The sequence below is a fragment of the Bos grunniens genome, chromosome 6 (genome assembly GCF_055505025.1).
Source record: "Bos grunniens cultivar Pamir isolate PY7600 chromosome 6, Bosgru_T2T1.0, whole genome shotgun sequence".
Lineage (NCBI taxonomy): Eukaryota > Metazoa > Chordata > Mammalia > Artiodactyla > Bovidae > Bos > Bos grunniens.
The window spans coordinates 82,764,684-82,782,248 of record NC_141170.1 but is presented as its reverse complement, the minus strand read 5'-3'; the positions used below and the strand labels follow the sequence as shown (position 1 = coordinate 82,782,248).

Genomic DNA, 17,565 nt, shown 5'->3' with positions numbered 1-17,565 from the left:
GCACAGTAGGCAGCAGTTTGGACAGAAAGGATCATGTCTTATTTGCATTACTTGCTTTTTGCTCAGGACTGGGCAGTAGTAGTTGTTCAATAAACATTTGCATAGGACAGATCAGTCATGGCCTAGGTTTTGCAGTTCCCTGGGTATATTTTATTTTTGAAGACCTTCAAGAATCTGAGAGTGTATCTGCAAAGGCATCTATCTTCTTGGTGGTGTTTTTTGTGTGTAAATGCAGTTTTCTATTAACAAGAATTAGCAGGACAATTATAAATGTTTTGTACTTTTAACTGTTTGAGTCTCCAATTGAATATCTCAAGAATTCTTACTGTGAAGTCACATGTAGTCAAAAGATCCCACACATCCATTCCATTTCAGATGATGTTCAGTCTGGCCAGTGTGTAGCTTTCTCTCAGATGGGCATGTAATCTGCTTCGATCGAAGTAACTAGCACTGCATGTTCCAATAGATAAAGCTTGAAATCTCAGTAGCTTGAGGCATGAAAATTAACTTGTAGATAACTCAGAGTCTCATGCAAGTTGTCAGAATCTCTCTCCCATCTGGTGGCTCTGGTATGTAGGCTTACTCCATTCTGTGATCTATTTATTATCTTAGCATATTAGCATGTATCCCCTAAGTTATCTGAGGAAAAGAAATGGAGGAGGCACACACGCTTTTTATCTGTCTCACTCTGGAAGTGACTCATTATTCTTCTCATGATTCATTGCTTTGAACTAGTCACATGTTCCCACCTAAATGCAAAGATAGTTGGTTCATGTGTAAACAAACAGTCTCCCTGGCGGTAACCTAAATTGCTCAAACCAAACAAAGAGAAGGACATATGTTCCATGATTAGGGTAGCAGTCTGTCCCCAACTCCCTACTGAATGTAAACAATGAATTAAGTACACCAAGTGCTGCTGGCAGATACGAAGAGAGAAGGCAGCCTAAAGACCTGCTTTTAGATAATTGATTAATAAATGGCAAGTAGTGGTGACATTCACAAGCCATTGCACCTACCAAGTTAGGCTTCCATTCCTCTCAACTCCTTAGTAGTAGTTTAATGTGTTAGTAAATGTCATTATTATTTTAGCTAGTTCAAGCTGGAATTTCAGTTGCTTGCATCAGAAACAACTAATACACCTCATCATTTGGTGGCTTACTGTTTTGTGGTTTGGGGAAGCTCATCATGCATTGGAATGAGGCAGGATTTGAAAGGCTGGAGACAGGGCTTTGAGTCTTGGCTCAGCCACTTCCTGGCTTGCCCAACATGACCCTGAGCAAGACGTTTAACCTCTCACTTCCCATCTGTCACAAGGGGATATTGAACTGGATTGTTGTGAGAAACCAAACAAACACTAATGTGAAAATACATTGTGAACAGTACAGCATCATAAAGTATTATCTTTGTTGCATGGCTATCTGCTTGCCTTAAGGTGGTGTCCTTAATACTATCATTATCTGTCTTAAATAATACAAAAGGAACTCTATGATCTGAAGGGACTATTTATATTATTGGATTTAGATCAAATTTCAAACAGGATTAAACATTTAATTTTGTTTTTTTTAAAACAATAAACCAAGTACTGAAGACGACTAGATGAATGGTCAAACAAAGATGTGTATGTCTTCACATTTAAATTGTGTTGCAAGGAGAGTTTTCATCTTTGCCCTTCAGAATCAGAAGTCAAAATAGGTCAATAACAGAGTGATAGAGAAATGTATCTACTCAGTGTGGATAAAGTCAGTAGTATCTAGGTTATTTCAGGTTTTTTTTTTTTTTTGGAAGAATGGTTGGCTCTGTGGATGGGTTTAATTGGTTAATACCTGTGCAGAAGATTTGGGGGAAATTCTAGTTACAGTGGTGGAAAGTGCAAACTAGCATGAAAGAATTAGGCCAGTTAAGTAGGGAAGACTATACTATAATAACTTTGATTAATTGTTTCATATCTTAAAGCTGACTTAGGGAAATTAAATTTCAGAGAAGAAGCTTGTGTCCAATAATTTCTGAAATAGAGATCATAAGAGAGCATATTTGAGTTGTTCTCTGTAACGATGAATTGACAACAGTTGATGAAGGGGTAGTGCAGCAAGTCATAGCATAATTGTTTATGTGTCATATAATTAAATATAAGTTCATATAGGTAACAGGCAGTTTGGAGATTTCTGTTTAAATTTATCATTCAAAATGAATGTTTTATGGAAGGATTCTATATGATTTTATTTTATGACAATTCTGAATTATTACAGTTACTCCTTTAAGACTAAGTTGGGAGAGTTTAGCATATCAGATATTAAAATAACAGGAATTAAAACAGTTTAATAATGACTAGCTACTTGAAGAAAGATAATTGCTGTATTTCTTCCTCTTTCAACTAGAGATGGATCAAAGATATAAATATCCAAGTGAAGTCATAAAAATACTAGAATAACACATGTGTGAATTTAAAGATTAATTTTGGATCAAGGAATGTATTTCAAAGGAAACCCAGCCCTGAAGAAAAAGATGGGTAAAGTTTTCTGCCAAATAACCAAAATGTCTGTACAACACAAATATCATAAGTTAAATGCCAGAAGGAAACTAGAGCATATATTTAAAACACACATGACTAAAACAAGATTAATTATTTTAATATAAAAAAAAAATCCTACAGATCAGTAGGAAAAAGGAAACCACCCAATTAAAATTAGGCAGAGCTTATGACTAGAAGGCTCACAAACAAGAAACGTAAATGCAAATTCACAAAGAAAATTGCTCAATCTCATTCATAGTTAATTCATGAAATTTTTTAATACTCGTTGATAAAATGGGAAACAGGCACTCTCATATGCTATGAATCAAGCTGTAAACCATGAAAGCATTTTTGTAGGGCAATGTGGCAATACTTATTAAAATTTATAATTTATACAGTAAGTTCAGAGAAGGCAATGGCAACCCACTCCAGTACTCTTGCCTGGAAAATCCCATGGACGGAGGGGCATGGTGGGCTGTAGGCCATTGGGTCGCTAGGAGTCGGAAACGACTGAGCGACTTCACTTTATTTTTTCACTTTCGTGCATTGGAGAAGGAAATGGCAACCCACTCCAGTGTTCTTGCCTGGAGAATCCCAGGGACGGGGGAGCCTGGTGGGCTGCCGTCTACGGGGTCGCACAGAGTCGGACACGACTGAAGTGACTTAGCAGCAGCAGCAGCAGTAGCAGCATACAGTAAGTTAAAGGGAAATTTATTTTGCTTTCATATAATCTAGTAGCAAGAAGCTCCTCTTTTAACTCTTGGAGGTAATATTAAAAAAATTACAGCTTTATAAGCCTGTCCATCTAGCAATTGTGCCTCTAAGAATTTATCTTATAGGTATCTGTACAATTATGTAGAAATGTTTGCATGATTGCTTATTGCTGAAATACTTGTAATATCAAGAACTGTAAATAACCTAAACATCAGTAAATAAGATTGGTTAAGTCAGTTATAGTGTCTTTATAGTGTAATATTAGCAAATATATGTGCTAATATGGGAAGGCCTCCAAAATAAGCAAAAGCAAGGTAAATATACAAATAGTATAGTTACATTTGCCTTTATATATGTGTGTGTGTGTGTATATACACACACCCAACATTTTGTTTATTCATCTTTTGATAAGCTTTTGAATGGTGATCTCTAATTTTTGACTGTTGTGAATAATGCTACTATGAACATTGGTCTACAGGTACCTGTTTTAGTTCCTGATTTTAGGGTATATACTCGAAGTGTAATTGATGGATCATAGAGTAATTCTATATTTAACTTTTTGAGGAACTTCTATTTGCCATAGTGCTATATCATTTTACATCATCACCAGCAGTGCATTAAGGGTTCCAATTTTTCTACATCCTATGCCAAAGCCTTTGACTGTGTGGATTACAATAAACTGTGGAAAATTCTGAAACAGATGGGAATACCAGACCACCTGTCCTGCCTCTTGAGAAACCTGTATGCAGGTCAGGAAGCAACAGTTAGAACTGGACATGGAACAACAGACTGGTTCAAAATAGGAAAAGGAGTATGTCAAGGCTGTATATTGTCACCCTGCTTATTTAACCTATATGCAGAGTACATCATGAGAAACGCTGGGCTGGAGGAAGCACAAGCTGGAATCAAGATTGCTGGGAGAAATATCAATAACCTCAGATATGCAGATGACACCAACCTTATGGCAGAAAATGAAGAAGAGCTAAAGAGCCTCTTGATGACAGTGAAAAAGGAGAGTGAAAAATTTGGCTTAAAGCTCAACATTCAGAAAACTAAGATCATGGCATCCAGTCCCATCACTTCATGGCAAATAGATGGGGAAACTGTGGAAACAGTGGCTGACTTTATTTTTCTGGGCTCCAGAATCACTGCAGATGGTGACTGCAGCCATGAAATTAAAAGACGCTTACTCCTTGGAAGGAAAGTTATGACCACCTAGATAGCGTATTGAAAAGCAGAGACATTAGTTTGCCAACAAAGGTCCGTCTAGTCAAGTCTATGGTTTTTCCAGTGGTCATGTATGGATGTGAGAGTTGGACTATAAAGAAAGCTGAGCAGCGAAGAATTGATGCTTTTGAACTGTGGTGTTGGAAAAGACTCTGGAGAGTCCCTTGGACTGCAGGGAGATCCAACCAGTCCATCCTAAAGGAGGCCAGTCCTGGGTGTTCATTGGAAGGACTGATGTTGAAGCTGAAACTCCAATAATTTGACCACCTGATGTGAAGAGCTGGCTCATTTGAAAAGACCCTGATGCTGGGAAAGATTGAGGGCAGGAGAAGAAGGGGACGACAGAGGATGAGATGGTTGGATGGCACCACTAACTCAGTGGACATGGGTTTGGGTGGACTCTGGGAGTTGGCGATCGACAGGGAGAACTGGCGTGCTGCGGTTCATGGGGTCGCACAGAGTCGGACACGACTGAGTGACTGAACTGAACTGAACCCAGCTTTTTATTTTCTGATTTTTTTTTTGATAGTAACTATCTTAATGGGGGGACTGTGTGGTGGTTCAGGCAGTAAAGGATCTGTCCACAATGCAGGAGACCCAGATTTAATCCCTGGGTCACGTGGGTCCCCTGGAGAAGAGAATGAAAGGAGTTGCAAAGACCCGCCTGAGTGACTAACATTTTCACTTTTCAACTTGATGGGTGTGAAGTATATCTAATTGTGGTTCTGATTTGCATATGGTTAGTGAGTAGTGAAATCGAGCATTTTTTGTGCTTATTAGCCACTTGTCTATCATTTTTGGAGAAGTGTTTATTCATTTTTGAAATGGGTTTTGTTGTGTTGAGCTGTATATGTTCTTAAACATATTTTGGATATTAAACTTGTATCAGATATATGATTTGTTAACACTTTTTCCTGTTCTGTGGATTGTCTTTTCACTCTGCTGATAGTATCTTTAATGTACAAAAGTTTTTCATTTTAATGAAATACAGTTTCTTTGTCTTTATTGCATGTGCTTTTTGGTATCCTTATTAACTTTGGTTATTTTGTTAGGTTACAGCTATTATTTGTTTCTTGGCAACATTTTTTTAATGAGTTATTTCAAGGAAATTGTGATGTTCCTTTATTCTTTTAAAAATACTGTCAGTTTAGTTGCTATGTTCCTTTTTCCTTACTCACATTTCAGTGAGATGAATTTTTGTACTTCAGTATGAAGACGGTCCTGTGGGGTGTAGCAATGAGAGGCCAAGGTAGCTTTTCAAGTTTTCAACGCTGAGACTCCCTCCTGTATTGCTACCAAAGGACTGTTTTCTTGAATGTGGCCCTTCTGTTTGCCCATTGCTCCGCCTTCTCTCAGAAGCTCACCTGGTCAGGAGAGCTCTACTGACTTTTCTTCATAAACTTGCTCTCCAAGATCATGAACTATTAGGTGGTGAATTTTCCTGGTGCTCCTGATAACTGCCTCTTGGGGTCCCTGTAGATATTTTCTATACCTTTTTCCTCTACGAAGTTGAGCCCTGTTCAGCTCCCAGAGTGTGCTCTATCTTTAAAGTAATACATATTTGTAGGAGATTTTTAAGAACATCCACTCCTGGGCTCCTACTGATCCTCCCCAGACTCCTCCTAGAGCTGGTGTGATGTCTGCGATAAGTTTCCTGTCCCATCTTTGCCTTTAGCAGCAATAATACACATATTGGACTTTATAGCTTCTCTGTCTTCTGTTGATTTACTTTTCTGCTTAATCTGCTTTGTATGTCTCTGAAAATATAGCTGTTTTGTTTCATAGTGTTTTCTTTAAAACAGTATTTATCTTTTTAAAAGTATTAACCTAAAATAAATTATCAATTAAAAATGATGAATCAAGTATTCCTTTACTGCTTTGATTATATATAAACTTGCTGTGTAGTAGGGGTCTGTATTGAGTAAACAGTTAGCTTAATTTGTAATCAGTTCAAAATGTGTGAGGTTAATTACATGTCTCATCCTTGAAAATATTGAGCCGTAATGCCGATTGCCTATTTACACTATCTGTTAATAGACGCAACATACTGACTGTACTGAGTAAAAGATAGAATAAAGAACAGGACTGTTAGCAGAAAGAATGTTAATTTAGGTTTTAAACATATAGACAGGATTTCTAAGAAAACTTTGAATTTCTAATAAAAATTTTATAAATTTTGATACTAATGTGCAAAATGATTTTATCTTTATCTTTCAAAAGTCATACCTGTATATTTTAAGAAATTGAGATCCTAGGAGAATAATTAGATCATTAGACTATCTACCAACCACAAGCCTTGACCACAGTGCCTTTTTCAACCTCAGTCTTTAGTTCACACAAACATTTGAGTACAGAAGTGGTTGAGGATCTCTGAATTGTTTTGAGAAGAAATCAGAGTAGTTTCCTGGAAGAAGGATGATAATGATCATGATTGTAACAATTGGTACTTACTAAGTGTGCCAGACACTCTTATTCTTACATATATTTGAGCTGCTTGCAACCTCATTTATGGCTATACGCCAGGAACTCCTGGTATCCCCATTTCATAGATGGGGACCCTGAGAGTAAGTGACTTGTCCAGGTTTGCATGGCTAATGATATTGGAATGGGATTCAAAACAGAGTCTGGTTCCACGGTCCATGCTCTAAGCCAGTATGCTATGTTGTGTCTGTAAGAAAATGATAAAATTTGTATGATCTGATCTCTTTGTCAGCTGTTTCTGATGCTACATTTAAGACTGCTTTCAAAGTTTCATTATTACAGGTTACTTTTTGGCTGCTTACTCACCAGATAGACCTGGTTGACTGAAATTTTCCATGTATTCTTTTGAAAGATACAGGTTTTTAAACTCACACCAAAGTAGTAGTGGTTACAGATTTGACTTAATAACTTCCTTGGTAACAGAAGTGACAGTTCTTGCCCATACTACTCTGTAGTAGCTAACACTATGCCTTATTTAGAATATTAATAGATACTAAATCTGTGTTACAACTGTATTGTTGCTGTTCAGTCGCTCAGTTGTGTTTGACTTTTTGCGACCCCGTGAACGGCAGCATGCCAGGCTTCCCAGTCCTTCACTATCTCCTGGAGTTTGCTCATACTCGTTTATAACTTTATACATTTGCTGAATTTTACTAGGGAAATCTGGCTTTCAAGTATGACCTATTAAAAGATGTCCATGAAAGTTGATGTGATTTTATAGACTATAAGATTCAAAATCAAATTGTAACTACAGAAATCCTACTAAAAATCACAATTGTAGGATTTTCTTTGTGTAGCTGTCGTGTGTCACATGTAGTAGTTATCATAGTTTGTTACTATAATTATATACAAACTACTTTAATGTTAATATAAATTTAAATTAAGGAGAGGAACATGGAGTATGATGAAACTCTTACCAGCTCCATGACGTTTACCAAATTACTTCTTAACTCTTTGATCTTTGTTTCCTCATCTCTATGATGGAGATACTGTTTCTCTTTTTAGATTGTAAAATCTACATGAACCTGCACTTACAATATTGACACTTTAGTTAGTTTCATTCATTCTGAAAAGGGTATATTTCCCCTAATCTGCTTCCCTTGTCCTCAAATAAAATTTTTTGCTTTTTGCCATCTTTTTAGGGTTTAGAGTTACAGATGCATACATTTACATAGGACACATGCTTTATTAAAAACAACCCTCACTTAATTATGTTAAACCATATTAAAATTTATCTTTTAAATTACTTCCTTGGGGACAATTTTTCTGTTAAAAGGAAGAAACAAACCTATATGAGGTTTTCACTGTGATAACGTGAATGAACTGTAAATTGCATTTTTAGTTATAACATGTACAGTCTTGTTGAAATTGCTTAAGTTGTGATTACCTGAAACTTTGCTATTTCAGAGATTATAGCATTTTGAATGTCAAAGAGAACTGAGTTGATTTTATGTGCCAATATGTCAGTGAGATATTCAGATATAATCAAATCAGAGACATAAGTGTTCCTTCTACATATTTATATTTTCTAGTCCCTCAAATTAAAGCTACCTTAAGATGACATCTAGATAAATCTTCGTTTTCCGTAGTGTCTTACTATTACAGGATCTGCATGGGATTTCAGTGTTCTGACAAACGTTTTCTTTTCTTGTTAGCAGGTACTTGTGAGTCACACCCCCGGTTACTGTAGTAATCTGTCTTAGATACTGCAGTGTATCGCTCCCTCTCTTAGATACGGTTAAGTTGTGGCTTTAGGTTTCTCATTATCTTTCACTTCTTTTAATCAGTATATCCGTGTATGCCATTCCTAACACTGAGCAGCATTAGAGAGTTGTTAGGGATTTAGGTTTGAGTTGACATAAAAATAAGTGAAGACCACTCCTCTACAGCCTCCAATACTTACCCTTCAGCTCAGGTGACTGTGTGGTAAGCATGCAGCCTCCTGTGGTAAATGTAACTGACTGCTCTTTTTTCTCCCGCTATTTTAAGCAAAGTAAAACAGCGGTTCGGCTGAAAGAAGACATGAAAAAGATAGTGGCGGTGCCACTACACGAGCAGAGGAATCCCACCTATACCAAGTTGTTTGGAGTCAGTCTCCAGGACCTTCACCAGCAGGGGCTGACCGAGAATGGTGTTCCAGCTATCGTGGGGAGCATAGTGGAGTACTTGACCATGCACGGTGAGTCCAGTCGTGTTGTGTGACTCTGCTATTTTTACAAAAGAATGTTTCAGTGTGAATTCATCATGCATTATTAGAATATTCCCTAAAACACCTTAATCAGAATATTGAATTATGGCATAATATACCCTGCCTTTATAAGAGGATGTTAAGAGCATTATGACTGTTTAACATTATGTGGAAAATACTTAATTCAGCTTACCATGGAGAAATCACTTTAGTAATTGAGGTTTCTAGTTTGGAATGATTCCTAGTGTAAAGTACTAAAAGACACTGTTTTAATATTAATGCTGAGTTCTCTTGACTTGTTCCCTCTGAGAGTCAATACTTTTTAATGTAACAGAATACTTTGAGTATCTCTTTCGGTTTGAGGTCAGTCATGAACTTATTGAATATGTTGATTGCTTTCAAAACTCAGCAGAAATAGCAAAAGAAAGTATTATGTATAACCTACTGTGGTGTTGGGAGGGGGCATTAACTTTTGGAATGGTAAAATTGTGTAAAATAATTATAGACTGCCATAGAACATTGAATGATAAAAAGAAAATCATATCCTCTCTTTGTTAGTTAGAGAGCAAGTATGTTTTACAGCTTTTTAAATTATTTTATTTAAAATAAGACTTAAAAACGTCTATGACTTGAGAGAATGTTGTTGTTCAATCGCTCAGTCCTGTCTGAATTTTTGTGACCCCATGGACTGTAGCACACCGGGGTTCCCTTCCTGCCTGTTTCCCACAGTTTACTCAAATTTATGTCCATCAAGTTGGTGATGCCATCCAACCATCTCATCTCTGATGCCCCCTTCTCCTCCTGCCTTCAATCTTTTCCAGCATCAGGGTCTGTTTCAGTGAGTCAGTTCTTCACATCAGGTGGCCAGAGTACTGGAGCTTCAGCTTCAGCATCAGTCCTTCAGTGAATATTCAGGATTGGTTTCCTTTAAGATTGACTGGTTTGACCTCTTTGCTCTCCAAGGGACCCTCAAGAGTTTGAGAGAATGATGCTTATCAAATGAGGGCAGGGTGATGGGAGAGCTCCAAACTATAATAAATATCAATAAACTTTAAGAGATTTGGAAAGAAGCTGTTCTGAGGGAAGAGCTTGTAATCTTCATTTTCTATGCTGAAACAAACATTTATATACTAAAACAAGACTCTCTGCAGAGTAGAATATGAAACTTGTGGGTATTTTTAAAGGTAAAACTTGAGATTTGGAAGACATTCTGTACTTTGGGCAGTTTGCTTCACCTGACTCTTGGCATGATTCCAAGTCAGTTGCCCCTGCTGAGGAGGAGGCTGCAGGGAAATGTTCCACCTTTCCTATGTAGGGACATGTATGTGCTGTAACAGGGACTGAATGGCAGACAGTTCAGGCCTCAGAAGGTGTTTTGTGTTAATTGAAAAACAGCCATTTGCTCAGGTTATTTGGTATGTAGATGAGAAAATATTATAGTATTTTGCTTTGAAAACTGAAGAGCCAGGGACTCATTGCATTCTTACCTCCTAGGAGTTAGTGTTTTGGGAGGAAGATAGCTGCAGGAGGGTGAGATTCTTAGAGAACAGTTCTGGATTTGTTCAAGCACGTTAAGCAGGTTAAACACAAAGGTGTTATATGCAGTATGGCAGGAAGATGGGCCCTTGGCCTACAAAATCTTAAAGCCAGGTGTTACAGAGTTAGAGGTTTGACAGGACTTAGTTACACACTCACTATTAAGTAAAACTGTAACCTCTGACTTAGATACGAGACGATCACTAGATAATTCATTTAATATCTTAAATAGGGTTGTTTGGTATTACTCATTTGGATGCCAAATGTGACAACCTAAGATAATATTTTCATTATGGCATCACTGATATTCTGACCTTTTACCCAACAATGATTAAGTAATAGCCTTTTGAGGTTACTCTTATGTAAAATTGGCCTTCCCTGGTGGCTCAGACCGTAAATAATCTGCCTGCAATGGGGGAGACCTGGGTTTGATCTCTGGGTCAGGAAGATCCCCTGGAGAACGGAATGTCATCCCATAACAGTATTCTTGCCTGGAGAATTCTATGAACAGAGAAGCCTGACTGGCTGCAGTCCATGGGATCACAAAAAGTTGGACACAACTGAGCGATTAACACTTTATGTGAAATCATTTTTATTTTTAATCTTTTAAAACAATATTGAATAACTACTAAATGTATGTGGTTTGAAATTCAGAAAGGTATACAGTGAAAAGTCTCTCCCTCCAAACCCTGTCCCCTGACCATTCATCTCGCCCTCCCCAAAACAATATACTAAACTATTTTTTGCTACGTTCTTGCAAAGATATTTGAATATATAAGCAAATTTGTGTATTTTCTGTTTCCCTTTTAACATTAGCACATCATGCACACTGTTTATGAATCTTCTTTAAAAAAATCACTCAATGGTATATTTTGAAGACTGTTCCATTTTGCATAAAGAGCTTTCCTCGTTTAATTCTTTATTCCTCTGCATGCTGTTACACTTTATATGTGTGTCACTGTGTTAACTAGTCACATCCTGATCAACATTGAATTGTTCCAGTCTTCTGATGTTTGCAGACAGTGATTCAGTGACCGACCTTTGACACGTATCGAGCACTGTGATGTGCCTATAGACTAACCTTCTGAAAATGGGCTTATGGATCAAAAGATATGTACACTAATAATCTTAGGAATTGAGCTAGTTTACATTCACGCCATCAGTGTATGAACATCTGGGCAAATTTTGAATTAGAGATTGCGTTTCTTCTATTTCTCCTTAGTGTACCCTTCATTGTACTTTAATAGGGTGGATTCAGGTAATACAAAACTAAATGTTTTAGTGGGCTCAGGCAGCTATCAAACACATGGCCCCTGCACTGGAAACACGGAGTCTTAACTACTGGACCACCAGGAAGTCCTTCAGTCCATCATTCTTAGCCAGGGTTAAGAATACCCTGGTTAAGAATATGTGTTCAAAATATACATTCATCGACAGTACCTCAGATCTACTGAATCAGAGTCTTGACAGGCACCTGCCCTGTGTTTTGAAAAGCTATGTAGTTAATCACACTGTAGACAACCTGAAGCTGCTTTCTGTATTTGAAACTATTACTTTAATAAACCATAGGGCCCGTGTAAGTTTGAAGTGTGGTATGGAGTTTGAGGAGCTTCCCTGGTGGCTCAGTGGTTAAGAATTTCATCTGCCCGAATGGATAAGAAAGCTGTGGTACATATACACAATAGAGTGTTACTCAGCCATTAAAAAGAATACATTTGAATCAGTTCTAATGAGGTGGATGAAACTGGAGCCTATTATACAGAGTGAAGTAAGCCAGAAAGAAAAACACCAATACAGTATACTAACACATATATATGGAATTTAGAAAGATGGTAACGATAACCCTGAATGCGAGACAGCAAAAGAGACACAGTTGTATAGAACAGTCTTTTGGACTCTGTGGGAGAGGGCAAGGGTGGGATGATTTGGGAGAATGGCATTGAAACATGTATAATATCATATGTGAAACAAATCTCCAGTCCAGGTTTGATGCATGATACAGGATGCTCAGCGCTGATGCACTGGGATGACCCAGAGGGATGGCATGGGGAAGGAAGTGGGAGCGGGGTTCAGGATGGGGAATACATGTACACCCATGGCAGATTCATGTTGATGTATGGCAAAACCAATACAATATTGTAAAGTAATTAGCCTCCAATTAAATAAATTTATATTAAAAAAATAAATAAAATTAAAAAAAAAGAATTCCGTCTGCCAATTCAAGAGGCTTGGGTTCAATCCCTTGGTCAAGAAGATCTTCTGGAGAAGGAAATGACAACCCACTCCAGTATTTTTGCCTGGGAAATCCCACGGGTAGAGGAGCCTGGTGGGCTACAGTCCATGGGGTCCCAAAAGCATCGGACATGACTTAGTGACTAAACAACGAAAACAAAATGGAGTTTGAGGGCAAGATACTTCAGTTGGTTTTGTTTCACTGTTTTATAGCTTAAGTCAACAAGTATTTATTATGCACCTGTGAGACAGTAGGCACTCTGTCAGATATGGGATTAGGGATGATTGGTTGTATAATTAACCGTATTTAGATATTATAGTCATACTTTGTTGTTTAATGTAAATGTAGATATCTAACAACTTGCTGTGAGGGAAACCTTTTACTATTATAAAGGAATTTTGAAACAGAAAGTGCTTATCAAGCTCTCTATTAAGATCTTTTAAATAGACTTTTCTTTGGCCACCTAATGCAAAGAGGCGACTCATTGGAAAAGACCCTGATGCTGGGAAAGATTGAGGGCAAGAGAAGGGGGCAACAGAGGATGAAATGGTTGGATGGCATCAGCAACTCAGTGGATATGAGTTTGAGCAAACATCTGGAGATAGTGAAGGACAGGGAAGCCTGGTGTGCTGCACTCTATGGGGTCACAAAGAGTCAAACACACTGAGCAACTGAACAACAAAAATAGACTTTGGGTTTTTATAAAAACCAAAAAAACCCACAAAATTTACATGTATTTTTCCATTCAAAGGAAAATCTTGTAAGTTATGAGTCATATCATGTTTATACTGATTGCTGCTGCTAAGTCGCTTCAGTCGTGTCCGACTCTGTGCGACCCCATAGACGGAAGCCCACTAGGCTCCCCCGTTCCTGGGATTCCCCAGGCTAGAACACTGGAGTGGGTTGCCATTTCCTTCTCCAATGCATGAAAGCGAAAAGTGAAAATGAAGTCGCTCAGTCCTGCCCGACTCTTAGCGACCCCATGGACTGCAGCCTACCAGGCTCCTCCGTCCATGGGGTTTTCCAGGCAAGAGTAGTGGAGTGGGGTGCCATTGCCTTCTCCGTTATACTGATTAGTTATTTTAAAATAACTAATGTTGTTTATTGTGTTACTGGATTGCTTCTACTTTAACATGAAGATGCTGTGGGATATTTAAATAGTGTAGGATTCTCTACTTACCACCAGATGTCAGAATATGCATACATATTGTCATATGACTGTCTGGGCCAGTGTGCTAATAAGAAAAATTCTGACTTCTGGCATGTTCAGTTTCTGTTGATGGATTCATACGATCATATATGTATTCTTTAGATTTTTAAATACTTCAATTGTAGCTGTCAGTGCTGTATACATTATTTTTTGGCATTGCTAATCCATTAAATTGATGTTTCATTATGATTAATCTACATCTCCTGAAATCAAATGTGACAGAATCTCAAATGTATGAGAGTAACTCCATAAAGCTTTCTAAACATCTCCTCCCTCTGAACGTTTCTGTCGTAATCATTTCCTAAAAATTTATAATAGGAAACATTAGAGACTGTATAGTCTGATAAGTTTCACATGGGTATTGTATATAAGTTCATAAGGGACTTCAAAAAACTATATGGATTCTTTTTGCCAGAGTAAAATAACCATGTCCTGATTGAAAAGTCACTAAATATCCTTCGCGTTGTTTGGGTGAGAAAAGTTCCTGAGGGAAGAGAGTTTTGCAAATAAGTGAAATCAGGGCAGAAAAAATGGTTTAGAAGCATTGACTTTGATGACTTCTATTTGTAGCTTCTCTGTCCTTTATTAAGGTCCACAGGGATCAGGAATGTTTAAGACTAAAGCCAGTTCTTGGAGCTGGCTAGTTATTTTTTAATAACTGAAAGTACATTTGTTTGAGGGAAGAGTCAAAAATCCTTGTTGGAAGAGGGAACCTCAGGTCAAAGCTAGAAAATTACTGTGAAATCAGATCCAGGGGCATTTGCTGGGCCAAAAGCAGGCTCTCGAGCTGGGTAGATAGAGGACTATATTGTCAAATTATGTATCTTCAGAATTAAAATTGTTTATTATCCCACAGTTCCTATGGGTTAGAAATTCAGACACAGTTATGTCTTCTGTTTTAGTGTCTCTTTTAAGGCTGCAGTCATGGTGTTGGCTGAGGCTACCATTCATATCAGGACTCGACTGGGTAAAGGTTCACTTCCAAGCTCCTGCATGTGGTTGTTGGCATGATCCAGTTCCTTGTGGCCTGTTGACCTGAGGGTCTGGGTTACTCACTGACTGTTGTCCAGAAACTGCCCTCACTTCCTTACCACGTGGACCTTTTTGTAAGGGAGCTCACAAAATAACAGCTGATTCATCATAGTGAGCAAACAAGAACAGTCAGAGGGAGAACGCAAGCAAGCAATGTAGACATCACAGTCTTATAACCTAATCTCAGAAGTGAGGTTGCAACCTCATCACGTTCTCTTGTTTAGAAGCTAGTCACTAGGTCCAGACCACACTCAAAGAGGGGAGGGGATTCCACATGGCATGGATACCAAGAGGTGAGGGTCAGGCACTAGGGCCGGTCAAGAAGCTGCCTAGCTCACAAACTGCCTGCTGTCTCCTCTATTACATGGTGGCCTAGCCATACCAATTGTGAAATATTTTTAATATCATCTCTGGTTTCACCAATTTTTGCCAAAATTGAGCTAAAATTCATATCCATTTTTGATACTTGTGTTCTTCATAACCCAATAATATGTGTATATGTAGAAGTACAAAAACATCTTATCAGATGACAAATTCCATAAGGATCCTGGTGGTATTTGAAGTTTTTTTCTCATAGTTGGTTTTTTGTTTTGGTACCTAACATACTGCAGGGTATTTTGCTGAATTAAAGGATTCATGAATGTCTTATCAAATTACAAAGTAAATGAAATTAGCTTTCTTTTTCTTTAGAAAGAGAAATACAGTTAGAGGAAAGAGAGAGAAACCAGGGCTGATAGGAACAAACACCTGCCATCTAAATAATTCAGATAGGCTTCAGTGCTTAGGTGGTTGGCTGAAATTCACCATTGGACTCTCAAAAAGAGAGTGGCGAGTTGAGTCTGTGGGTTACTCTTTTCTTAGATTGTTTCTCACACTTTCAACATTCCTCCACCATCTGACTCACTTGCTTTCATGGTACTTTGTCTTCTTGAACCCAGCACACTGAGCTGGAAATCATTGTCCTCGACCTCAAACCAGCTGCCACCCTTCTACCACACCCCGCCTCCACCTCATTCTTTACAGTACTTTTTCCTGAATCCCTAGTTTTCAAATATTAAAGTTACTTTTCAGTCTTCCCCACTTCTCTGTTTTCTTTGTATGCACCAAGTTCCCAAATCATCTTTATTCTTTCCTTTGCATTCCCTTCCCACCATAGTGTCTGTCTTACTGCCTTATATAGACTGTAGTCACCCTAAGGCAAGCTCTCTGCCCTCTGCATTCTCTACTTAGCTAGCTAGGTCTTCTTTCAACCTGGTTTATGTTGTCTGCCACAGTCAAACACACATTTAATGCTCCATTGATAAATTATGATAAAGTCTTTGCCCTTTGTCTTGACATGCATTATCTTATACTTAACCCTTTCTTCCATTTTATTAACTCATGACTGATAAACACTCCATATTTCCACCTGCCTACCTACTCTCTGTTCTCCTCTCTCAGCTTCTCTATTCATATATTGGTTTCTCTTTGTCAGGGATCAATTAAGTTTTTTGGGTTGTGATGCTTAATCCTTTTGTGGCCCTCTTTAAGAGAAAGAATACAGAATTAAGAGTACATAAACAGGGATAGAGCACTGGAGAGGGCCCCAATAAATGAGAGGCTTCTCCATGAAGCCTTCTCTGCTTAGCCCAACTAACACAAATAATCACAGATCAATAGGCCAAAGGCCAAGATCTTTTCTTAACTACTTTGCAGTCTCTAAGTCTTACAGTTTGTATTTATTGATTACTAAAGAAGTAATGGTTCTTTATCAAATAATTGCAAAGGTAATCACATACAGTTAAGTTTCTTGCATACATGTTATTCTTTTTTAAATAGTTGTTCTCAAAATGATAAGTTGTTTATGGAGCCCAGAGTAAATTTCTGTTGTATACCGTAGAAGATTATATGAATGACATTTCTTTGTAGAGTAGTGTGTGTTCTGTGTCTGTTGTGTCCTGACCTTATTTTTAGAGGTCAGCTTTCACAACAATCATGTATGATGTTTTGGGTTGATATGTAGTAAATGGGAAAACGTATTATTCTAAGAAAACATTTTTATAAATTGTGAAAATCTTCCAGTGCTTGATAATTATTCAGGAAAGTTTGTACTGTGGTTTATTTGTTACTGTTCTTTCGAGTTTGTGTTTGTGAGAGACCTCTGTTTATTTTCTGTGTCATCTTGGCTGTTTCAGGACTCACCCAGGAAGGCCTTTTCCGGGTGAATGGCAACGTCAAGGTGGTAGAACAGCTTCGATGGAAGTTTGAGAGCGGGGTGCCGGTGGAGCTAGGGCGAGATGGGGACGTGTGTGCGGCGGCCAGCCTGTTAAAGCTCTTCCTGAGGGAGCTGCCCGAGAGTGTGATCACCTCCACGCTACAGCCTCGCTTCCTTCAGCTCTTTCAGGGTCAGTACACCAAATCCTTCTAGGAATTAAAGCAATTTTATTTTTCACCTA

At 38.1% G+C, this 17,565-nt stretch overlaps 1 protein-coding gene across 37 annotated transcripts in view; it reads left to right on the top strand.

Annotated features, from left to right (window-relative positions):
• The window catches only part of FAM13A (family with sequence similarity 13 member A), a 447,586-nt gene that overhangs the window by 140,619 nt on the left and 289,402 nt on the right, over nucleotides 1-17,565 (top strand). For 36 of the 37 annotated variants that reach the window (XM_086406445.1, XM_086406444.1, XM_086406422.1 and 33 more), the window contains 2 exons: nucleotides 8,921-9,110; nucleotides 17,305-17,514. In XM_086406445.1, the coding sequence (XP_086262571.1) occupies nucleotides 8,921-9,110; nucleotides 17,305-17,514 (400 nt within the window). Of the gene's footprint in view, nucleotides 1-316; nucleotides 391-8,920; nucleotides 9,111-17,304; nucleotides 17,515-17,565 lie in introns of all 37 variants that reach the window. The other variant, XM_086406458.1, reaches the window with a different exon arrangement.